This window comes from Leuresthes tenuis, unplaced genomic scaffold, assembly GCF_036924035.1.
Source record: "Leuresthes tenuis unplaced genomic scaffold, fLeuTen1.0.hap1 SCAF_19, whole genome shotgun sequence".
Classification (NCBI taxonomy): domain Eukaryota; kingdom Metazoa; phylum Chordata; class Actinopteri; order Atheriniformes; family Atherinopsidae; genus Leuresthes; species Leuresthes tenuis.
The window spans coordinates 10226276-10252308 of record NW_027325373.1 but is presented as its reverse complement, the minus strand read 5'-3'; the positions used below and the strand labels follow the sequence as shown (position 1 = coordinate 10252308).

The 26033-nt window shown below is 39.7% G+C and overlaps 1 protein-coding gene across 5 annotated transcripts; it reads right to left on the bottom strand.

The window, feature by feature from the left end:
- Positions 1 to 1560: 1560 nt before the first annotated feature.
- On the bottom strand, positions 1561 to 25229 carry jak2a (Janus kinase 2a). Of its 5 annotated transcripts, XM_072371355.1 has the most exons (24): positions 24907 to 25229; positions 18694 to 18943; positions 16274 to 16397; positions 16006 to 16126; positions 14822 to 14967; positions 13461 to 13755; positions 13207 to 13326; positions 12486 to 12643; positions 12263 to 12374; positions 11558 to 11744; positions 10534 to 10655; positions 9742 to 9876; positions 9538 to 9625; positions 8046 to 8173; positions 7733 to 7871; positions 7395 to 7546; positions 6809 to 6959; positions 6521 to 6654; positions 5826 to 6015; positions 4570 to 4694; positions 4296 to 4468; positions 2407 to 2524; positions 2113 to 2226; positions 1561 to 2001 (listed from the first exon to the last, which is right to left on the bottom strand). In XM_072371355.1, the coding sequence occupies exons 2-24, from the start codon at positions 18938 to 18940 to the stop codon at positions 1894 to 1896; spliced, it is 3387 nt and encodes a 1128-aa protein (XP_072227456.1). In that variant the 5' UTR covers positions 18941 to 18943; positions 24907 to 25229; the 3' UTR covers positions 1561 to 1893. The 5 variants fall into 5 exon arrangements, with proteins under 5 accessions (XP_072227456.1, XP_072227457.1, XP_072227455.1 ...); XM_072371356.1 differs by lacking the exon at positions 18694 to 18943; XM_072371354.1 differs by lacking the exon at positions 24907 to 25229 and having other exon boundaries at positions 18694 to 18980.
- Between the last annotated feature and the right edge of the window lie 804 nt (positions 25230 to 26033).

Genomic DNA, 26033 nt, shown 5'->3' with positions numbered 1-26033 from the left:
TTTGTTTAGCAGAGATCACGCTCTGTATGTATTGAATGTCACCATTACTGTATACTGGAATAAATTTTAAATACGGTGTTAATATGAAATTATGCGCTGCGTCATATTGTCCAGAGAAATCAGCAGCAGCCTTACTTAGGCCAGCAGAATGTCTGACTAAAATACAGTCAGACATACTAACAAAACAATATTGCATATTAATATAATTTGGGTGGATGTAAACTCATTTCTGACCTTTGTTCATGACGTTAAAGCTGCCTACAATGGGGGTATCAACACCCCAAGGATAATCCTACAAAGAAGAGGTTTTATTTCTAAATCGCAACAAAGATATTGACCTTTGAATAACGCTTCACAAATACCCTTTCATGCTCCAAAGGTGCAAATTATTCTAAAACGTAATTGTTGACTGTCACATTTGGAATTTTCTACAGTTTTTTTCCCCCCACTGTTTTCATCTCTTAACATTTACATTACCGTCGCATTGAGGAATGCAGGAAAAAAATAAAAAATCAACCACAGCTGAAATAAATGTAGAGAACAGTGCACCAGTTTAATATGGCTGTGCATTTTGTTTTTAATCTTTGGACATAAAACTATGTTTATCTCTAAGATGATCATACTTGAGGCGACACAGCAAAAAAAACACATTCATCACAATAATAGTTGTACGAGTAAAAAAAAAGAAAAAGAAACATGCCCTATTTCATCATTTATCAGCACAACACTTGGCAGTTGGTTTTTTTTCATGTAAGACAAACACCAATAAAGAAAAGGCACTGAAAACACATTGAAATAGAAGTAGCTCGATCACTACAACTTAAATGAGGGTAAGGGAGCATCGATAAATATCTCAAGATATCCTTTTTTTTTTTTTTAAATTGTGTATTGCCTTTTTATACCAGAAAAACAGCCTTGAACAATTCCAGTTAAATACTCTGCTTAAATACTGAGTTTGGTCTCACGAGCCTTTACTCGGATCACAAATAGCGACCGGCCACTCTCCTACGGCCATCTGGAACGTTAACAATTAAATAGAAAAAATAAAAATTGGACCACAGATACATTCATGGTCAATAATGTAATGCACATATACATACAAAAATAAAGTGATAAATAAAAAATAAAATAAAACTGTTGCTTGCAACAACATGAAGGGACCTATTTTTTTGCAGCCAGACAGAGTAGCCTTGTAACATTCAAGATTTTATACTGCATTTAATGAAATACATACCTACACAATGCCATTAATTTTGTTCTCTCTCAAAGCTCTCAAACAGATTCCAGATTGCATAAAATTATGTAAACATGTAAAAAGGAAGTCTTCTGTCACATAGAGAACTTTTAGCAAACAGGAACCGCTCAAAGAACAAATAAGGATGCTTTTCTTGTTGCTTCACCAGCTCACAGGAGTCCACGGTACAAACAGAGTTCATCATGAAGGGTCCTCATGTTATGGAAGCGCAGGACACTTCCTTTCATCAGCCTTAAAAGATCAAATGAGAGCGCGAGAGCCGTGGGGCTGAGTTAAGGCCAACTTGGTGCAAGGAGGTCTCCTCGTGATTTGGGCTTTTTTTTTTTTTTTTTATTCACAAAGACGAATTTTTAAGTTTACAACAATAAAAGTACACAGTAACGTCCTTGTTGCTCACTGTCGCAGAAGATCATTCATCAAAACACGGAAAAGTTCTCGCAGTCTTCAGAAATAATCTTGGCTGTACTCATTCGTCAAATTGTGTGCACACTTCTGTGTGCACAGAAAGAAGCGGCTGGGCTTCTTCAGAGAGTGAACATCACCATCATTTCAACTCAAAAACAAGTAAAGCCAGGCAACTCATCTGTCTGTGACGCAAGTCAACACCAACAGGTCAAAAGTTAAGGAATCATCGGCGCTCATGCATCCTTGCTGTCTCGTACAGTCTCCACGCACTGAGTCAAGGTCTTGAATGTCGGCCGCAGTCCCGGGTTACTGCCCCAGCACTCCATCATTATCTTGTGAATCTAAGGAAGCAAGAACAAATCATGCGGAAGAGGTCAATGAAACAGGTCACACAGATGCAAGCCACATTAAGAGGAAATAAAGAATTTTGTGGTATAAATAGAGTTACTGACCTCCTTTGGACAATTGTCAGGAGCAGGCAGCCTGTAGCCCTGTTTCAGCAGGTCAATCAAATGGTAGACAATCATCTGGCCCTGCTTTTCGTGTCCCATCTTCTCCATGAACACCTGCAACAGAGAACGCAGACTGGTAAAAACGAAGTGCCTGAAAAACAACAATTTTCCTATGTTTGGGTTCATCACAGTGCTCTGCTCCCAGGCTCAGTTAAGCTACTGTAACAAATGAGAAAGAAGTAAAAACTGGGATGAGTCAAACAGCCGTTTAACAAAGTGTGGGGGGTGCTGTACCGCTGGTGGGCTGCAGTTCTTGTCGCTGTAGGTGAAGAGTTCGTAAAGGACAACGCCGAAGCTCCAAACATCTGATGCCACAGAGAACTTACTCTCTGTCAGAGACTCCGGTGCATACCTGGAAAACATGACAGCAAATTACATATGTGGTTCATAAGTTAACATCACGCTTCACACATTGTTTTAAACAGCACTGGATATTAAAGTCTAGAACAGGCATTTGTGCTACATTTAAAGCTACCCAGGATAAAGGCCTGACAGTAGAAACACATTTCTGCTGCAGTACTGTCCAAAAGTCTTCAGCTACTCTTCATTTCTTTTTGTTTTGCTTGCAAGGAGTCAAACATTCTTGTAATCTTTTAAAGAAGCCTTAAACAACAGAAATTATTTGTTTTATTACTTAAATCTGACCACTGAATTATTCAAGGGCGCCTAATTTTAGGGATGAACCCAAGCCAACATCCAAAAATGAGTGCTCGGGAATAGTTCTCCAGACAGTCTGCTTATTGTGCTGTTTTCTGTTCAGAACATCCCACACTGCTTTAATTATGTTGAGGATTGGGTTCATATATGGCCAGTCCATGATTTTTACTGCTCTTTCTCCTGGTATGCTCATACTGCATTTGCAGCTGCGTAAATAAGTTGCTGACTCTGTAATTGTCAGTCTCCCGCAGTATCATGAGGTGAACCATGGTCCCAGTTTTTGACAGTTTTATTACACGGTATGAGGACTCGTATTTACAACTTTATGTCTTCAAAACTAAAGAGATGCTGACCGACTCCGGTTTTAACCCTTCAGCCACTGCACCGACTCATCAGTGGCGCAACCGTGGAAACTGCAAGTCAGCACAAATATTCGGGCACCTTCTAGGATGATAAACGGACATTTCATGCCAACAGCAAAAAGTATAGGAAAGTGTTTTTCTTGATATTAGCAACCTTGGTGTGACAAACAGAAATAGGCTTAGAAAGATTTGTTAGACTGGATGCGTATGAGCCACAAAGACTATCTAAAATAACCTTTTCTTATTTGTAATGTGCATTTTTGTCACTATTTATCATATATTTCATGTGAATTGTCATGCTGAAAAATGAAGCCGCTGCAGCCAATCAGACGCTTTGCAGGGAGTACAGCATGGTACCTTTTTGCATTACCTTACTGCAATACCACTGGCTGATATGCAGCCCCGACCCACGACAGAGCCTCCACCATGTTTTACGGGTGGCTCTGCACACTGTTGTGTAAATGTGCATTTACACTGTTGTAAATTTCAAATCGAGATTCATCATTCCATGAGACCCATGACATGTTAGTCCAGTTCTTGTATCGTTTCATATGTCAGCTTTTCATCCCGATACCCTTTCTTAAGAGCGGTTTGTTGACAGCCTCCTTCAGTGAACACTAGATCGATCAACTTAAGGGTCAGATGTACTGATATAATTGATATGATACATGTATGCATCATATTTCCCAAGATCTTTTAAGAACATATTGCACGCCGTGCTGAGATATGCCAAATTTTCAGCTTCAACAGAAACAAATCATGTCTTTGTGACAGACTGCTGGTAACAAAAATGTCTAAACATACAGTTTTAAATTGGTTTCTTGCTAAGTTGTCAGTGTTCCCCTAAAACATCTCCCTGAAAACGATCAGGTACAAGGACTGGACCGAAAATGAATGAGAGAAAGAAAAACTTTGAATGACTTTTGCACAGCGCTGTACATGTGTTTAAAGATGAGCCACAAAAGGTTACTATATTGACTAAGACTATAGGAAAGCCAGTCAGAAACACCAAAAAGGGTATATCCTTTATCTTCAAGTGTATCTTCAAAAGGAAAGCTTGAAAATGTGTTTGAGCGGGCAGAAATTCCGCAGTGTGATCCTCACCAAAAGATGGGGCTTTCCCCAGGCTCCCTGACAGTGTAGTAGTCTTTGTCCTGCGGCAGCACCTTGGTCAGGCCAAAATCACCGATCTTCACCCTCATCTCACTCTCCACCAGAATGTTTCTTGTGGCCAGGTCTCTGTGAATGTAACGCTTAGTGCCAAGGTAGTCCATACCCTGAAAGAAGTCCATGTGTTACCACGACCAAAGGAAACGGTTATGTGTTTCACACATATGTCCAGAAAAAATGGAAAAGACTTCCAGTTGTTTGATGTTACCTTGCAAATCTGTGATGCATAGTGCAGCAGTTTCTTGGAATCAAAGTGGTCCTTGTGTTTGATGAGATAGTCTCTCAAGCTGCCAAAGGGGAGATATTCCATGATCAGCCGCAGGTTCCTTCGTCCTGCAGACAGAAGAAAGTTAAGTACGAATGTCTCGCCAAAAGTGTTGTCTGTGAGAAAATACAGACTCAGATCACTGACACCCAAGCCAGTAAGTGTGCGGAAAACACAATGCATGACAAACAGCTGCAGGGTAAACGAGCTCAGGACAGCGGGTTGTATCATTAGCATGAATAAAGAAAGAAACATACTTTACCCCCATTATTTAGATGAATAAGGACAATTATTTGCCTGATTGAAATATACCAAACAAAGCAACGCTCCATATTTTATACAAGCCTGTGTAACAGCTTTCATTGTCAATTAAACTGTATCTTATGTTAGGAACTAATTTTATTACAAGGTTTTATTTTGTTTGTGTTTTCTCTTAAGCCTTTGTGTGTGTGTGTTAATGTTGTGTACAGCACAGTTGTTCTTGTTTTAAAATGTGCTTTATAGATCAATTTGACTTGCTTTAAAAGGCATGTGGACAGTGTACTGGGAATTTTTCCAAAACAATACAAAAGCTAAATTGTCTGATCCAATGAAAAAAATATTGAATTATCTGACTATTGCCAAGCTTGTGGGATAGTTCTGGTCAAAGTTTCTTTACTAAAATATTGAGTGAAGCATCTGAATTTTATTTGATGTGGCTCTAATAGTGTTGAGTGTAGACTGAGGAGCAAAAAAATACATCTATTTTAAAAGGAGTGTGGACTGGTGAATGGTCTGAACTTATACAACACCTATAGCCTATAGGTTCAAAGAAGCACTGTTTTCTATCCACTCATGGAGACTTGTACATCAGTGGCATCAGAGCAACTTGGGGTTCAATGTTTTGCCAAAGCACACTTCAACAGGAAGAAAATGTCAAAAACCTGCAAGGGTCTGAAAACTTTCCATAAACACTATATCGAGATCCTGTGGGCGGTCCAAAGCTCCAATTGGAGAATGTGACGTACAACACAACACAGAAATCACTGTATAAAGTATATATACTGTAAAAGTATAGAACAAATGCTGTTTTATGTACATCATAAAACAGCAATCAGGTTATCTAGATTTGAGGGGGAGAGGACAGGCAGTAGGATAAATCCTCAAGCTCATCAGGATCTTGAGACAGATTCATATCACGCAAGGAAAGACGTTCATACCTGCGCTGTAGCACACTCCTTTGTATTTAACAATGTTTTCATGATGAAGTGATTTCAGGATCTCAATTTCCCGCTCAAAGTCCCTGAGGTGCTCGGCTGTACTGTGCTGCAGTTTCTTCACAGCCACCACCTCCCCTGTGCTGTCCTGCAGGGGGTCGTACCGGCACATCTCCACGCTGCCAAAGTTTCCCTGTGTGGGGACAGAGGGCAAACAGACACAGATACACGGAACATCATGTCTCTCTCTGAGCTGCTGATTTAACAGGAAAAAGAGCTCGACAGAAAAAATGTTCTTTCATATCAAACAGTGCTGTTTGTACTTTAATGTGGATGGAAAATGTCACGAAAATATCTCTGACAGTGGAAACTAATGATTAGTCATAGAGATTTAATTTTTGCCACTGTACATCATAATTTGTCCAAAAATGCATTTCCAACAACCATTAACGTCATGAATAGATGCACAAGAAGGCAAGAATCCCCTCAGGAGATGGCAAATGCTCGAGAAATTATCAACTGATTTTAGTCATTTATCTTATCCAGTTAAAAGTCTTTGTAATTCATTTACAAATGTTTGTATTGTGTCAGATTAAGAAGACATAAAGATAAGCTACTGAAAGCATTTTATCTCTACAGTTTGTGTCCAGGATTTTGACAGGAAGTGTATCTACAGAGTGTGCGTGTGCGTGTCTTACTTTGCCAAGCTGCTTGAGGAAGATGAGGTGCCTCTCCTCAAACTGGGCAGGCTCCTGGCTCTCAGCAGCCCACGGGAAGCCAAAGCCTCGTGTCCTGTTGGGCACCATGTCACTCTCCACCAGCAGCTCATAGTCTGCAACGTCAAATTGTAAAAAAAATCTGCCTAGAATCTTTAATGACAAATGTGGGTGTGGTGTATAATACATCAGCATAATCTGCACACTGGGGAGTTGTGGTCTTAAACTGTGGCTCTGAAAGAAGGTTACGTGGTTTATTTGTGTTTCTACCTGGAGTGAACAGACTGTTGAGATCTCGGATTATTGCTCTGAAAGAGGGTCTGTGCAAAGGCTCGTAGTCCATACAGTTGTTTATCAAATTGGCAAGCTCTGTCCATTTGGGAGCTGGCAGCTGGTGTCGGTCCTCATAGAACAGATACTTCTGCACATGGATGGAAGAAAATTAACAACCTGCATGCTGTCACCTTGGGTTAGAAAATGATCAAATGTTCTGGGCTGAAAAGTTACACTGTTTGCAGACATTAGATCACTAGATATTTGTCTGTTGTATCTGCTGTACTTACAGTTTTACCCGTTTCAATAATTTAGGAAATATGAACGTGCTTTCTTTTTTTTTCAGAGTTGGCCAAAGAATTTGACACTAATCTAAAATCTCTACAGTATCCGCAGGCAGCAACCAGTTTGTGTAAGTAGAAATCTAAACCTCTCTAATAGACATGTGATATGTCATTCTTTAAACTTTAACAAAACTTAGTGTATAAAATGACACCGAAATCATTTTTTTGTCTTGGAAACAAATAAAAAATTAAACAACACTCATTCATCTTTAATCAAAGCTTTCTTTGGGTTGTGTGACCTTTGAGCTGTCCAAGGTGCTGAGCGGTTTGTCTCCCCCAATGCAGATCTCCCAAAGGGTGGTCCCGAAGCCCCACTTGTCTGTGGCTAAACTCAGATTTTGGGAGTTTTCAATGCACTCAGGGGGCACCCAGGGGATACGCTCCACCAGAACTATGGCACAGATCAGTAAAAAGGAAGAGGAGTTCATAGGAATATAGAGAAACAGAAAGCAAAGATGACCACACTGTGTCCATGTAGGTAACAGATAATCACACTGGGGCAAAACCCAGAGCCGGTGAATTTTATTCCCTCATGGCATCACACACTCGTGACGTACAAGCTCTCAGTGTTTCTCACCTTCTCTGGGCAGCACCGTGATGCTGATACCAGGGTCACTGAGCTTGATAAAAGGCAGACTGCCCGTTTTCCGATCCTCCTCCCTGATCAGAAGAACGTTCTTGGCACAAACATTTCCATGAATGATGTTTTTGTCTTCCTGTATGTAGGGTATGACAAAGAAATTTCTAATTATCCTCAAAAATAAGAGAAAAGAAATGCTGTCTCTGTTCAAGGCTCAAGTACTTTTATTCATATGTTAAGAGGTTTTTTTTCTTTTAATTCCAGGATGTGTAAATGTGTGTGTAACATAAAACTAAAAGTTGTGTATTACCAGGTAATGCATAGCCCAGGCGAGCTGCTTAGCCACTTCTAGCTTCCAGGTGATGTTAACAGAAGTTTTCTTCTTTTTCAGGTAAATGTCCAGTGACCCAAACTTTCCATATTCCTGCACCATCATGTCTGACACAGAGATGAAGAGGGAAGTAAAGTTATTTCAAATTATTCATCATTTATTTTGTTTTTCTACAGTAAAAATTGTAAAATGTAAAAATTAGACATGGCATTTACACACAACAGAACACTTTCCCCACTCATCAATTGCTTCCGCCTTATATTTTTCTATCTAGTTCAGTTGATACTGATTAATACTGTCCATAAAGGCAAATCTTACTTTGGTGTCTAATGAACAATTAAGACTATTAATGCAACACATGTTGCATCATAAAAGTTTATAGACCCTTGAAAGTTTTCCACATTTTAAGACTCATCTTGAAATATATTTTAAGATGCATTTTCCCATCAGTTGACTCACAATTCTCCTCAAACACAAAGCTCAAGTGGTACTTCTAAGATTTGGTGCATTATCTCTTCTATCTGTGGTCCTTGAGAGCTTCACGACTTCTTCTACATGCGCTTAACTAAATATTTAGAGTTTGGCACACTTTGGTACACTCAGTCATTGTAGATGGAAAGAAAGATTGCTCAGGAACTCAATCTGGGATGAGGATTTGCATTTCAATAAGAAAACAACTTAGAGGACATCAAGAAAACTCGAAAGTACTGGAGTGACCCAGCCACAATCCATACTATAACAGGAGGGCATCCTTGAGGGAGCAGAGAATGGCTGTGTTTTTTAAAAACTCTTCATCTAACCATGTGGAGCTAGAATGATTCTCCAAGAAGAATGAGAGAAACATTCAATGTGAGGTTGTTCCAAGTGTCTAAGATCTTCCCTAAGAATACTTCAAAGCAGCTGTTACTGCTTTATTTCTGATAAACAGTTACTGAATACATTTCTCAAACAGAAACTGTGGGACACTTGAAAAGGCCACAAGATCATCTGCACAGCACTGTAAAATGTGCAGTTTTTCCTTATTTCTTTACAATCCCGTTTTTTCTTCCCTGTCAACTATCTCCCTACATGCAGGAGCGGTAAAGGGTTCCCAGAGAAAGGATAAATATGGCACTGGCTCATCATGGCTGGCTGCTTCAAAGGATTTTATTAAGTCAGAATGGGACCGTGCCAGCAGCTCCGAAGGTTTATGCCCTCTCTGTCTGACTGTCTCAGTTGCCTCCAGGGATTTGAAGATGGTTTGTGTTAATCCTCTTCAAACAATTGTTTTTAGCGTTTAACTCTCCTTTTCTCTTCAAGAGACTCAGAAAGTTCAATTCCTTGTGGGTTTTGACCACTGGATCAACGATAATCAAACATTACTTTGGTCTTGTCCTTTCATCTACACAGTCCCGTCCTTTGTAAGAATTACAGTCAAGAATTTTACTTTGTCAACAATTACAAGTAGAATGGCTTTTTGTTGCACACTTACTCTCATCGCCACAAACGCAGACGCCATAGTTAAGGAGCAAGTGCTTGTGTGAGAGCTGGCTCATCATGCTGGCTGCCTCAAAGAATGACTGCGAGGAAGAAAAATGACAGAAGAGAATTTGAATTTGAATTTCTCATAGCAATCTTTTTTCTTTTCTTCTTCAATCCACTGTCTCTGGGTCATTCATTCAATAAACAAGCCAACCTCTGAATAATTGCGGTGAGCCTTGTCCAGTATCTTGATAACAACGTCCATCTGGTGAATCTCTCCATAGTCTCCCCTCTCCTTCCTCACACCGCAAAAGATCTTGGTAAATGTTCCTTGGCCCAAACTTTCTTTCTGAAACACAGTTTTATTGTACTGTCATGAGACTACATTAGAAGGAAGACAGAGTTTTATTGCATCACATACATACAAAACTGTAAATGCTCAAGTTAAAAATAAAAAAAAGTAAATAAGCAAGCCACGCAGGTCGTGAAATCACGGTTGGCTCACTGTTAAATGAAGGTGGTCAGCAAACTCGGTGAGCTCACTGATGTCCTAAGGAACTGCTACTGAAGCTGAGCTCGATCAGGTGGCATCTTTGCTAAGTGGCTCAAAGTCTCTCCGTTAACTGTGTCAAGTTCAATTGTCCCACAGGAGTCTCATACCAGAGAGCTTAAAATGAACTACGCTATTTTGTCTAAACTAGGTCTGCGTCTTTACTGGGTTTGTTTGGCTTTACACTCACAGTTCTTTCACAGTCACAAAGGCACTCGCCTCTCAGACATGAACACTTTGTCAAGAACAATTTACTGCTCTGAAGGAAAATCGTCATTTTAAATGCTATAATAATGTAAACTTAAACAAAAATACATTGAGAATGTACAGAATTTAATCCAGCGCCTGATGCAAAATGCCGAAGTCATGATTCCCTGAGAAGACATGGTTATGTATGTTTGTGTGCTCATAAGAAAAGCTAAAAAATAAAAAAAAAGTCATGAGGTGTTGTCTTACGAAGTTGAGGTCCTCTTTGCGGATCTTGTGGAAGACCATCTGGCTGATGTGTTTGTGGAGCGAGGGAGACAGAGGAACCTCTGCCCCTTGATTGTTTCTGCACACCAGCAGGTTGGATTTGTCTGAACAGAGGTATATATGGGCAGGGCTCAGGATCAGTCAACATCTCATTTTTATAAATACACACAAATGAAAGATTACATCAGTGCATCTCAAGTTTTTTTCAGAAAAAACGATTCTGAGAGATGGAAATTTGGTGACTGACTGAATTACTAAGTCATTACGGGTTCATCCCTCTAAAGATATAATGGTCATCTTTTGCTGACAGGTAATAAGAAATGGCCTGTTTGCAGAGTTGCAGTTTATTTACGTAAGTAGATTGTACTGTATTAAGTTACTATGGCTTTCTAAATTTCTATTACTATATCCAAACATTTACCCTTAATTTTCAAACTTGGATTTATCTTTGCCAATTTGGCGCCTGCTTCCCTTTGGTGATAAAACTAAACCATAAGGAACTTGATAAGTAGCATGTTGAGGAAGAAAAGCTCCAATGTGCTACAACTATTTAGTTCTCGGCACTTTTTTCTTTCATTTTTGTATTCATTTATTTATTTTTAAATCAGCGCGATCGAACTGTATGATGCTACTCAAGTCTTATCAGATCTACACAATGCATATTTACACAAAGGAAAAAGGAGATAAGAAAAAAACTATTCCAGATTCTTTTAACGAGGCATTTGATAGAAGCTTGGATTGTCTAATCAGTGACAGCAAGCACTTAAGAGATCATGGAAAGAATAAAAAGCCATAAATGTAGACTAAATAGAGAACTAACTGTGCTAAAAACTGTATTAAGGACTACCGTGAAGCCCTAATCTGTGGTTAATCAATACTGTAATACTCAATGAGATTACTGTAATATAATGTAATTATTTCTATTTTTACAGCCTAACCATGTGAAACAGTCTTTGCAGTTTCTCAGAGACCCTCTGAAGAACAGAGGAGTATGGGCAACTCTGACCTTTGGGACTGGGTGGGCAACATCTGGTCAGCTGAAACGTGTACCCATCAGTTCGAAGCGCCTCCTTCTGGTAGCAATGCATAAGTTCCCTGAGTGAGCCAAAGCTCCTTATGGCACCACTCAGAATGAACTCCCCTGACTCCGTCTTCACAATCTGACAGTGCTTGTAATCCACCATCGTTTCATGCTGAAAATCAAAAGAAAAGTTCTACTAACTGAGTGTATGTGTGAATATTATTTCTGCCATACTACAGATAACACTCTGTGATCATTATTATTACTGAGGTCCATGTCAATGTTGGTAAAACTGCTCACACTATAGTGTTACATGGATGGAGTCTCCCTTTTTGGGGAAATCACGTCTCACTGCTACCTCTAGTGGTTGATATTATGCCCAATATTTTAAGACAAGGCTGCTTTCTGGGGAATCAAATACTCTTTACTTTCAGTAACAGCCACACAGTTTCAATACACAGTGATGCAGTAGTTAATGTAACTTTAAACTTCTTCCTTATACAACAACCTAAATTTTCTACATTAGTCTGGAATTGGCGAGATAATCTATTAATTTAGCTGGTTCTATGTAGTCTTGGTCTGAAAAATCACTAAACAGACTGTGACTCAACCTTGCCTGCGAGTAAAGTCACATGTGAGAAGCACAGCATTTCCTTATATTGATGTTGATCAAACATTAACACTACTTACCCCAACTACAAAAGACATGAAATATTTGTCATAGTCCCTGGGGCTGCAGCGAAGGATGTACAGGCCTTGGCAGTTACCCGAGCGACGCAGCTTACTAATTGTGAACTCCATCCTGCGATCAAAGAGACAAAACGTGTCTTAGTTTGTGTGAAAGATCTGGGGATGTGGTTGCATGACAACATTAGCGTAATGTGCTGTATTTGTGACTGAGAGTAATACTCACGAAACAGGGCCATGGCAGTAACTCTGAATGCCCTCAAGAAGTCTTGGCGGAGCTATCTCTTTACACAAGTAATGATGGGCATCGGCGACTAGTCGGTTGTATCCGTCAACTAACGATACAAATGACAGGGCCTCTGAGAGCGAATGAAACTCCAGCTCCTTGGTAGTATTGAGACAGACGTGGAGAAAAAAGTACTTATTTTAATCTATATCAGTGGAATGATAATACTGCAACTTATTCATTTATCTAATTCATAAGGACATATATACAAAAAACTAATTACAAGATCGTAAACTTTGTGGTCTCACTCAATTCATGTAAACCTGGTGACACACAACTCAACTAAAAAGTTATTCAAGCAAAAAATAACCGTAGAAAAGCGCTTAAACTGTGCTGCATTATCTAACAGGAAAGCTGCTATTTCAGTGCTGTTGAGATTTATATTATAGTACATCGATGACATTTCTTTGCATATGCTTAAGTGAGACATTTTATGCTAAGCTCTTTGCAAGCGCACTGCTGCCTCTTCTAAATTCAAGTAAAATGTTAGAACATTGGAGTAGAGAGTTTTAATGTCTCCAAACGTTAATTCCAGTCTAAAGACAATTTGAATAAATAAATTTGAATAAAGCAAAGTAAATACATTTTTAATCTTCCAGTAATAGAAAGGCATGGACAGAATAATTGTCAGCAGTCGTAGCAGCAGAAGCATGTACTATACCAGTATCTGGTTGTCCTGCCTGGTGAGGGAAACTATGCGACTCTCTGCAGAGCCTTCCTTATTGCCCTGCTTGATGCTGATGTCAATCACCTCTGGGAAATCACAGTATGTCTGTAGCTCCTGAAGACAGAGCAATAAGTTAAGCATAGTAGTTTGATTTTTATCTTATTTTTCTTTACTCAAAATACCATCCTACTGTGATAAATTAACAAATGTATTCCCACAGCAACACAAGCAAATCTCCAGGTTCTCACCTCCTCTCCTCCCATCTCCTCTTTCCCTTTAGACCACTGGATGCCCTTGTTGCCCATGACAACGATGGTGACCTCTCGTGAGGAGAGGTCAGTGACTTGAAAGCGCTCAGAGTAGAGAGAGGGCAGGAGCGTCTCCAGGTTCATCAGGTATTTGAGCTTGAGGTTACAAACGGTGGCCTTGCATTCACTGAATTGCTGGATGAACCTTCTGAAGCGGTAGCGGATCCTCTTCCGAGTCAACAGGTTATACTCCTGGATGCGGCTTCGCATGCATCTTGGCAGAAAAGACTTGTAGCTAAAAGCGGGGAGTTGGTCGGATGGAAATAACAAAGAGGAGGGGATGAAGTGTCAGCTCAACGAACAGTCCTCTTCACAACAAAGGGACAAAGTGCTGAAGATGCAATATTTAAGAGCCATTTCCAACCCAACTTTATCACAAAGAGCACAAACTGCTGGCATGTCACACTTTAAAGGTAAGAAGGGGTGCGAATCTGAAACTGTCGGGATAATCATCAATATTTTCTTTTTTGTGGGCATGTTTTCTATTGCTCTCCAATAATACAAAAGATCAGCAGCAGCAAAGCACGTGAACCAGGTGGGGTGTCCAGATATTGTACTGGTTTTACCTGGAATGTTTCTGTTTGTCCGTATCTGTCATTTTTGTGGAAAATGTCTCCCAGTTTGCTGGCACAAGACTAGTATTCAATGTTTAACGGGGGGAAAAAACAACTTTTCAGCACTGAGAGTGATTGATATAAATACATCCAAAGTCCAGCATTCATTTTTTAATCACTTAAGTTCTTATCCATCTTCTACAACCACTCTTAATATTCAGGTATTTAGTACTGAGTTAATTGGAATTGGATGTTTTCTCTTAAAATTTAATCAGAGACTTATTCAAATGAAGGGTCCCTTGCATGTTTTGTCACAATGAATTCATATCCACAATCATGGCCACTTTATTTAAGACTGTATATAGTGGAAGGTTTTTGCAAAAAAAAAACTTCCCAACGTCCTCTTCTTTTGAAATCAGACTCAATCTAACAATCTTGATCTAAAGGTACAGGTGTCATGCTATACACCGATGCTGTTGGTGCATTATTCATTATTCTTAACCCCCTCCGTTGGACTTCTATTAAAGGTTAGAATACACTTCTTCAGTATTCCAACCAGAAAGTCTGTTGTCCCTTGACAAATTAAATTTCATTCCTCTTTCAGTCTACATTCATTAGCAGCTTTACAAAGTGACACAAATGTATACCTCTTTTTCAAATCCATATGAAGACATTTTTGTTTTACAAAATCAAAACAAGGTGATATTCTGTTTGGTCAATAATGTCTTGTGAAGGAGTGGACTTTACCTAGTATCATTGTAAATGTCCACTGGTGACTGACCGCTCTCTTTGGCGAGCCTCATCATGTCCAGCACAGCCATACCCAGACACTCCTCCTGAATTTCATGGCTCACTGGAATATGAACCCAGCCGTTCAGAAAGTCGCAACGCCACTGAAGAGGGTAAAAGGAAAAAAAAGTATGGGAGAAAAACTAATTAAAGTGGGCGAGGAGGAGGATAAACACAAAGACAATATCTAAGTAAAACCAAGTGTGAATTATCTGCTGCATACTGTATGTTATTCTACCGCTACCCAAATTTGGACCTTTTCACCCAATACAACCTAAACTTAAAATCCTTCACTTAAAGTTTTCAACCTGTAAATAAACATGAAATAAGCCAAATTTGAGGGGTTAGATTAAATTATTGAGTCACCAATCACACAAAATAGTCATGCCCTTAATTATCTGCTGTTTTAAGATATAATTTAAATGGGTGGGGTACAGTAAATTCACCCACTATACATACCCACAGGTTAATGATTCAGTTAGTTGAGCTATCAAGGAGGCAGACCATTAAATTAGCTGAACAAAACGAGGACATCTGAAGTTGGAAAAAACTTGGCAAGTCGCAGACAGACTGTATGTTTGTCCAAAAGAACCATCATGCTGCGCAAGACTCGTGTTGTCAATGTGACAGCGGAGATAAAAACAAAGTCGAACAGCAATGTGTGCATGTGTATGAAATTTGAGCAAGCGTGTGGGCAAGAAAGAAAAAAAAAAAAGCAGAAACTATTTTCAAAACTTGTGCACACAAACATACAGATATGTATGCAGAGACGCAGGCAAACACACAAGGGACCCTGACATACCCTTGTTCCCCATTTGTGCTTGTTACACACTGTCTCACCACCCCACTTCCTGTTTTCTCATCTATATGAGACAATGGGCTGACATGAGAGACAGGCAAACTGGCAGTCGCAAAGAGGCAGGGAAGTGCACACACTTTATCGCCACCAAACAGTTTTTCATATCACATTTTTACCAATAAAATAAGACAAAGAAAGTATTTTGTTGTTTTAGCATAGGGAAATGGCCTTGAGACATTGTCCTCTCGTATGAAAACAGTTTCAGGAAGTATATGCAAAATGCCCTCATCAGAGGGAGTGATTGACCTGCTGGTGTAAAGATGTGCAAAGAATTGAGACTAACCTGAGAAAAAAGGTATGTCATGACACAATCATCCATTACAGGACTTTCCATCTCTTTGGACAAGCCATAGCGATGGATGTGGGGTGAATTGCTGCTGTTGTACCAGCCAGGAAAATAGTATCTGGACAAGATGGGTGACCACAGAAAATTGACTAACATAAATCAATGTTTAAAAGCCAAAACGTGAAATACTGGAAATAGCTTTCCAGTACTGGCAAAAAAACTATATATACATATATATATACATACATATATATAAATGTCTTACCTGATTCTGAAGTGCAATTTCTCATTGGCTGAGTGATGCGGTTTAAAGACGTGATTAGGAGGAAACCAAATCCGGTCATTTTCCCTCATTAGGCCAAACAAATTGAAGAACAGGGGATTAATCTCTGTAAATATAATTTTAAAAAATTTAAATCATCCCAGCACTCAGAACCGTTAAGTCATTTTAATGTCAACTATACAATAATACAGCACAGACAATCTTACTGTGGCACCAAAAGTGCCGAGTTCAAAGGTTTATTCTTCAATTCTTTCACAATTGACATGACAGAGCCATATAGTTCAAATGTAGTTCTCAATTATGATAGCAATGAGAGAAATCTTATGAAACTCTTCAGCACTTTAGCTGCACACATAACAACAACTTCCCCCTGATATGAGGCCACTTGCATCTAGTCAATATTAAGATATTCAGTCATATACTTAAGAGGGATTTCCCTGCCATTATAAGGCTGGAAATGGAATCCTTGAACTTTTTTAATCACACTCCAGTATATTAGAGCGTGGTTGGTTTTATTTGTCGTTTAGCTACAACCTTTCCTGTTTGAAACACCATAGAAGGATGGAAGAGCCCCCCACCCCCACAGAACCCCCACGACCTCTGAGCTGCAACCTCAGCATCTACGTCCTTCAGTAACGTAGTAAAAACCCTGCATAGAGCGCATGTTTTTTATACCTAAAAGGCGATGACGAAAGCACAGAGGCCAATGATCTCAGAATGCGTGACTGCTAACCTTCTTCTACTTGAACGTCCACCCCAGCCGTCTTATATTGTTTCCTATAATTCCACAGTTCATTGTTCTGTGCTCAGGTGTGTTATCAATTGTGCCAAATTAGCACAGAAAATGTCATCATACAGCAGGAAGCACTCAGCAGTCGTGAAGCAAGATCATGGGGACAGGGGTGCTGCCAAAGAGGAAGTGCACTCAACCACAACAGGGGAAGTAAAGTCAAAGTACAAACAAAGTTGATGCATGAGTCCAACCTTATATCACTTATCAATATACCAAATTCTTAAACACACTGGTAAGAAAACAGTTTCATTATAGTTCGGGCTATTGCACAGTATTCAAAGGTTACAACACCTGAGAACACCTGATAATAGCAAAGTCTTTAACATTCTGTTGGCAAAATTACTAATATCTAAAAATGTTTATTTAATCCAAGTCCAGTAACAGCATGACTGAAAGGAGGCTAAAAATGCTAGAATTCATGATGGTGGCAACAACATATCCTGCTCGGGCCACTTCCATGCGCAAATTTGACAAAACATTATGACAGTCCAATAACTTACATCCTAAAGCTAAGCCACATAAAAAGGTGCCATGCCTGCAATAAAACTGTGGTTAAACCATGAAAGAGACTTTGAAAGTGGCAGACAGAAAGGAAGGTTGATGCATGGATCAAAAACATCCAAAGAGGGAGAAAGTAGAAAATGGGAAGGTACAGGAGAGTCAAGGTTAAAAAGAGGACTGATGTAAAAACAGATATTTCCCAGCTTAAGGGGAATGGATGGTGCACGGGGGTGTGGCAGAAAGAGATAGAGGGCGGAAGGTGAAAAAGAGACGACTTCCTGAACTGAGTTTTTAAGAGAATGTGAGAGAGCACGCTGAATGCTATCGTTTCCACACAATACACGCCGAACAGCAAAAAAAAAAAAAAAAAAAATACCGACCGGTAGTCACACATACATACAACATACTAATAGCACTTTAACTTGAGATACTTTTGAAAGGGCAGCAGAAAAAGGCCTCCTCTGGTCTGACTGACACTATCTCATCAGGGGGACCTGCATCTTCCCAGAGATTAGGGCTAATCATCCAACACCCAACGTTAGAACTAAAACCATGCACAGCTAGTTTCTTCAAACACAAATGGGATACGAAGTAAACAGAAACGGCAACATGAAGTGTCTCTACATGCCAAAAGTGTTGTCACCAGCCAATTCGGGGCTGGTAATACACCAACTGCTCGTCCTGACTTAGTTCAGACTAGAGTTCCCACATTTCTATTGACATGTGCATACCAGAGAAGGAATGGGTATGATGAAATGTCATTGAATGAATGCACACCGATAACATTTTCAACTCAACAAAGATGCCAGTGTGCAGCCGAATGTAGCTATTATTTCCTAAACCTGCATATAATAAACGGTTTAATCATTAATGAAGTTAAAATAAACAGTGCAGCATGACATCTGATCACACTACATTTCAGTCTTTCTTTGTTTCTTTCCTCTTTGTTTTCCAATGCATGAAGCAGATGTTGAGTTGTTTTAGCCAGTTTAGCCAATATCAAGCAAACGCTTGACATCTGCTTAAGTTAAGTTAACTTCAGGTGAATAAATAAAATTATATTTTGAATGCCTGGACAAATAGGAACTGAAATCCTCAAGTGACTCACCACAGGCTTTTGCTGCAGTGATGCACAGTTCCTCTGCCACATACTCTCCAGGCGGAAAAGCTAGCATGTTTTCAGAACAGTTGGCCCCACCTCGAACCTTCCCCGGGTTGTAAAGGTGGACAGTTAAACAAGTGGCCTCCATTTCCTGCTTGGGGTCTGAGTTAGGGTCCACTGAGAGAAGACCACTGAGATGTGTTGCTGGATTGGGAGAGGGCGGGTCCATGTCTGTCAGCAGAATACAGGCCATGTGCTCCTTAAAGAAAAAAAAAAACACCTGTCAAGGAAAGAGAAATAAAATTAAACAATTAAGACAATTAAACAAAAAGGAATGAGAGCAAACAGAGAGGTCAGGGATAACCTTTAACCTGACCATTGTGTTATCTGCCAAGCTGTACATAGAGAGTGGTTTTAAATCTGAATATGTCTACAGAACAAAATGCCTAAAAACGGTGGCCGACACATATATCAGCGAACATGGAGGACATTTTCCAATCACCAAACCTAAAACAACAAATTAAAACAGCATCAGCCACAAGCTGATGATATTTTTATCTCACAGTGTTGTGGAAGTCACTGTTGTCTCAAACGTGAAACATCACAAATTTGGATGCCTTCACATTTCAGATTTGTTTTACCCCTTTTCCAAAACACTTCCAAAAAAGCTTCACATTTCAGATTTGTTTTACCCCTTTTCCAAAACACTTCCAAAAAAGCTTCACATTTCCTGCATTGGCTCAGTCACTGAGAAATTAGGGTTCACTAGCAGTCTAATACTGCTCATATATCAGCATGTGCCAATCAGAACAAGGGACCAGGTTTAAGAATATTTTGGGGCCATTGGTATAGATTACCAGACAGCTGAAATCATTGCTGTACATTTTAAACACTTTCAAGTCTGAGTTTGTCTAGTTATGGGACATAGTAACTGCATAAGGATATGCCCTGCACTGTTAAAGGATCATTCCACCAAGGCCATAAAAGGCTCTGGTCAAATCTGTACATGCAACGACAGATTCTTCTTCTGAATTTATATGCTGAACGCTTGTACAGCGTCTTGTACATTTGCGGACAAACACACCCTATATTTGTACTCTATTAGCTGTTGTCAAAACTACTTCAAATTCTAATGCGGCTATGAGCTGGGGGTTTCAGCACATGGCTTGTGTGAATATTGGCATGTATGGGGGAAAATATTACTTTGCAGTTATTCATAACAGCTTTCTTACAGAAACAGCTGCAGATGGATCCCGCTTTAAAAGTAGCTATACAGTAATGGTTTTCAGCCTCACATGCCTACGTATAAGAATGAAGGAAAATACAGCACTCTCGTCATTTTGTCAGTGTGTTTACACACCCAAAACGTTTATCACAAAGCTACAGGCAGAGAGTTGCAGCAGTTTCTGATGTGTCTTATCAGGTCCTCAGTGCAAGTGGCTTCATGGCTATCAGCCCAGCCACACTTTGCTCCTTAGCAATGCTCAGTTTCACTACTAATTGCTTGTGAAATTCCTTCTGAAAAACAGTAGGGCCTCCTTTAGGAGGGGGGGGGATCTTCATGGGCAGATTTTCAGTCAATTTCTGATCCAATTAGTCATCTTTAAAAAGAAACAGACAGAAAGAAAGAAACAGGGCAGGTTTATTTGGAATTTAAAATGGGAATTGAATGAATACATGTAGTATCCGGGTGTGTTAGTCTACTTTTGACAAGCTCAATATCATGTTTTTTGGCAGACCAACTTGTTTTTCATGCATTTTAAAAGTCCAATTTTGATCGGAGGAAGACAATAATTAATCATGTAAAAATGCTTAGTGAGAGAGTGTCTGAGGCTGTTTCGCCCAACACGTCTGCACTGTTTCTCATGTATTTGTGTGCACGTGTATCTCTGTGCTCATCAACTGTAGGCTCAGCTCATACCGTGTCTGCTCTGGTTGACCCGGCATCGATGTATCTCTAAGCCACACATAAAGATATGCCCATTCGGCATATGGCATATATTGCCATATCTGCCCATTTAGTCTGACAGCTATATAGAGACGTTGTAGTCAAGAAAGTGTTCCTGCAGCCATATCTCAAGGAAAATCATGAATAATCTAATTTGCCAACGATCTTACATTCCCCATGATGATCAAGGAAAGTGAAGATTTAAGCTTCTTTCTCCTTTCTCTGTATTTTGCTTTTGCTCAACATAGCGTCTCCATTTTTAATTCCCTTGGATATTTCAGGCATTACTCAGGCTTTGGAAAGCTCCATAATATCCTGCAACATGCAAACAGCTTTCCTGTTGGCATGGTTACTCATCATAACAGATGTTGGAAAATGCCAGCATTATCAGCTTTATACAGCATCCAAATCAGAATGGGAAAAGTTTAACAGAACAAAAAAGGCTTGGCTTTCAGAAATATCTGAATAATTCACACTGTGGATAACAATCAGTAAACAGCAAAATAAGGCTGACACTTGAATGTACAAACAGAAATCCAGGAGTGAAACTAAACTCTAAATCGAAGACATTAAGGTTGAAGACACAGAAGACTCAAGAGCTGTTCAAAGTCTTACAGAGACTTCTCTTTTCTCCAGTACAGTTTAAGTACTGACAACAGGAGAGAAGAGTGGAACAATCTGCCCGTGGTTGAACTAGTGTTTTGTGTAATCTTCTCTGCTATCAACTTGCAGTCAAAATATAAATCATCACAGTTTTATGCACTATGGAGCAACTTAGTGGAATAACCAAAAAGCAGCTGCCATGAGATCTGTGGCAGCTGTGAAGGACCCACAGGTTTCCATGCTAGGACGGTAGAAACAGTGATTACTGCATATACTCAGCAATAACATCAGCATTCACTACTCTATTATGCTAGAAAACCAAACCATCACATCATTCCAAACATAAATGTTTTACTGTCCAGAAGTCCAGAGCGAACACACACTCACATTGACTCAACATTAGAAGTGCTGCCAAAGATTCCCAAAGTGCCTCTAAAGAATGAATACTAGTTCTGTCAGCTGCAGTTTCATATTTACTTATGTGAAACAAAAGAAATAAAGAAGTCCAAACAAAATATAACTTGCTTTTGTCTGATTTGGCCCAACACAGGCCTAAGCTCTGCAGTTCTGAACCTCTGACCCTGAACTCACTAGAACACGAAGGGAAAAGCCCCGAAATTTATCAGAAGGGGAAGACAGTACAGAAACTCTACGGGTACTTTTTACATTGTGTGCATGAGAGACTGGAGGGTGTGGTGATCTGTCACTAGATCAGCTGCAGTAATCACAGTTACACAATGTAGACATTCTGTTCACCAGCTGTGGGGGGGAGATGGAGTCTAAATTTAAAAGTCCAGAAAGCCTTAAATGAAAGGCTAATGCACAAATCATTTAACCCTTCATTTTTTATCTATATGTGAACTATAAACAAAAATAATTCATTCTTGGTTTTCTCCTTAAAAATAAATCCAATACCTCCAGCGTAGCCAACACAAACATCTGGCTGTAAATGTGAGTTCTGTCATCTAAAATTCAAACATTTTGAGCAAAATCAAGCACCAGGTTAGAAAATGACCAGATATTCACAGTGATTTGAAGTTGCATAACCTTTACTAAGTAGATTCCAACATTTATCTTATTTGCTTCGTTAGATTAAAGGGGCAAACCTGCTTTTATACAACAACAGCAGATCAACAGATTAAACCTAAGAATCAAAGTCTTGACAACCAGTCAACGTCGCTTTTCTTAGCAGTCTGATTTCCTCCAACAGACGCCAAGTCTTTCATACAAGTTGATCCAGGAAAACGAGGCAGTTAATGACACATGCAGTGCCCCAATTCCATGGTATGCTTTCTATAGCTGTTGCAACACATCTGACATGCTTCCACTTCCAAATAGCTCACGTTTTCTCACTTTTTATAGTCTTAACTCAGAACCCCTGTTAAATGAAAGCAGGGCCACCTCGCCCCGACATGTAGTATCGCTAGATCATATCCAACAACTATTTCAGTATTGTCATGGACAAACGTTGGAACTGTTTAAATGCATTACCCAGCCCTGGGACATGTTCTACCACCCTTTCGAATATTGAAAAACATCTTTCAGATAACATCATGACAAAATGCACAGAGGAGACCACAGAATGACGTCACGAAAGTGAGATGAGCAGCGCACGGGTGTTCCTTTTCTTCTCCCTGCTGCACAGCGAGCGTGCGCACGTGCAGATGCTTGTTTTCACACAGTGAAAAGGACAAAAGGACAGAGATATTTTTGTTAATAAGCTACGATTCAGAATGATGCAAAGGAATGGCCGCGACTCGTTCAAAAACCATGTGACCTGAAAAGAACAGTGTCTGGTAAATATCGTAAGCTTTAAGTTACTGACTGTGAAATGTGTTGGAGTAGATTTTCAGCCACGCGTGACAACATCACTTAAGCTGCTTAACATAAATAAATCAGGACTCCAGGATACACAGGGCCTTTCCACAGTGTTGATAGCAAAACAGACATCCTTCGCTTTGATGCTTCTTCTTGCTCCATTTCAAACCAGTCAAGTTATTTTTCTCTTGCAGCAGCAGCTGATCTCCTTCTATGACCTGAATAAGACTCAGTCGCAGACGCAGAATGTTGCACATGACCACCGATGCAAGAAAAATGTACTTTTCCCACAACTTGTCAGTGTCACTGGTAATGTTCTTCCAGTAAAGACCTAAATATGAATTGCTAAACCGAGTCCAAGTGCTTTGGCATATGAATCAACTCTGCCCACATACAACAGAAACATTGTAGAGAAAACATCTCATTTTTCAGACAACATGTAAAATTCTTAAACAGATATATGCTAAGCATAGCTTTGTTGCAAGAAATATAAACTTGACAATCTCTTACTTCTTGAGCTCCGGGGTTCCCTTAACATGGTATACAGTCAGAATAAGAATCCATATTAGTATTACTGGTTAGGGATGATTAAAACATTGCAAACTACACAGCTTCCCCACTAAGAACTGGAGAGAAAAAAAAACAAGCAACATTCTGATACCTGAACTGGAAACGGCCCGCTCTGAAGAGAATTTAGCAAATTTACCCATCCGTAGGATATGCGTCAACATGAATCATATGACAGTAACAGCACAGTACTAAAGGCGCACTCAGCAGTCAGTACATTGCATGTACCTGATAAAAGTAATACAGTCTAATACAACAGAAACGCTGTTAAGCTTGTTTGCTGAAAGTGTTTGAGACACGTTAAAGAGATGGCACCTCGTGAAAAATCGAAAATTATTGCTGTGTGCTCGAGAACTGATGGTCACTTTGGAGAGAAGTAGTTTATGTACTGTTTAACCGTAGCGCTTTATATTAAGATGTATTATAAAGCTAAACTAACACGTCTCTGTAGCAACTGTTAATTTAGACCCCTGCCAATGACTGAGCCCACAGTCACACAACAGAGCCACATTATCACGTAACTGACGGCACAATGCAAATGCCAAATATATGCTGGAATGAGTTTAGATGCAGTGAACTGTGACTGTGCAGTAACCTGCAGTCTCACATGTAAAATAAGATGAACATCAGTTCTCTGCTCTCTGATAGGTTAAAACCAATTATTCATCTACTCTCACAGGGTGGAAAACTTACCAAGTACCAAAACATATGACACATCATTTCTTGTCAGAACATTCCCAATGAAAAAATCTAAGCAAAAGCAGGATGCAGATACTTGCCAAGCGGCCTTTGGATATCAACTTGAAGTGACTGGCTTCACTTACAGAGGACCAGTATGTGCAGAACATATCTAAACATGTGCACGGAATGTACTGGAAGGATTTTTGCTCGAATATAGTATATTGGCTCCAAATAAGCATGCCTATAAAGCTGAAAGTAAATATGAATCGATCATGAGAAATTCGAAATGGTTAAATAAATACTACACGTGTGAATAGATGTGCTCCTCGGAGTCATTTCAGATTCTTAGATGTTAGTGAGAGGATTCTTTCAAACTTAGTGATTTGTTCGTCTTTTGCTCTGCACTTTCTTATTTGTTCAGCTGGACAGTGTAAACAAAAGTCAGGTCCAAACTCAAAAACCTGACTGAGTTTGCTTTAGTTTGCTTTAATGAAGTCGAGTTTTTTTTATACTTTTTATTAACACAGATCACAGAGCTACTCAACTTAGTTATCAAGCCTTATGTATTCGTGTCACAGCTAATATCACAAACACACACGTACTCAGCTTGTTCCGATGTGCTGTGCTTGTCCGAGTGTCCCAGAGTCAGCACGGGTCGATGTGAAGTCCAGCAGAGTCAACTCGGACGAGCTCGCGGCATTAGCTAGCTAAGCTACAAACCTAATGGTTCATAATGAACATCACTACCGCTTGTTCCTTTAATTGCTCATCAGCTGCCATTCTGTCGCCACACACGTATTTCCCTCGACTTTTCTGCGTCATCGCATATTATTTAATATTACCCAACGTGCTTGAATTTAAGTCAAACAAAAAAGCAACAACTGCTCACCAACAGCAGCTCTACTATCTTTGCTGTCAGTTTTGGGAGCAGATTATAGTCACTGTACGACTATGATGACGGCACTGGTGGGGCGGAGGCGGAGCAGGATGCTTCAAGTTTTCTTCTGTTATTCTGTTCTTCCGTGTTGAACACAAAAGCTGTTACTTTACAGATGAAATATAAACCCTGGGCGTTTGAAACAAGGGACAGACTTTATACCTTGTACTGAAACGTGAGGTGCATGTAAGAGACAACAACCTGCTTGTGCCCTGATATTGCTTCAGTCTATGGCTTTTTCCCTTTCCTTCATTGAGTAAAGTGACTTCTGACTTAATAAGTTGTCTGCTCTGTAGAGAATTTAGAAAACAGCCTGCAAAATTAACCAATTATAGTATATGTGCATCCATTTAAATCGCAGTAACATCAAAGATTTAAAGTGCACTCACCTGTCAACTATCAGGAAAAGAATGATTCTGCTGCTGTTTCAGGGTGGTGATTAGCACAAGAGTACCTCTGAAAACCACACTTGTTGATGCATGCCCAAGATCCAAGCCAAGTGCAGGATAAAAATACACCATGCAAAGAAAAAACCCTGAGACACATCCTCCTTCTGAGCTCATTTGAGATGTCCTGAGGCCAAGTGGAAAATTCCCCTGTGCTCTGACCAATTGAAATTTGAAGATGTTTTTTTTTTTTTAGAAATTATGGAAGTTATGTCATTCAATTGGTAAACAACACCCAAAGTGCACAGGACATGAGCAAACTGTTCTTCTGACACCAACAACTTGGAACGTCAGCAGTTTTTTTTTAATGTTTTTTTTTTTATCACATCTTTTTCAGGGAAGCCCT

Bases quoted from the DNA above. Each gene is read 5' to 3' on its own strand.
- jak2a (XM_072371355.1), bottom strand. From the start codon at position 18,940: ATGGCCTGTATTCTGCTGACAGACATGGACCCGCCCTCTCCCAATCCA. The intron at 6,016-6,520 runs GTAAGACACGCA...GTCCCCACACAG, and splicing joins TCCTCAAGCAGCTTGGCAAA to GGAAACTTTGGCAGCGTGGA. The intron at 4,695-5,825 runs GTATGAACGTCT...TTCTGTCTGCAG, and splicing joins AGGAGTGTGCTACAGCGCAG to GACGAAGGAACCTGCGGCTG.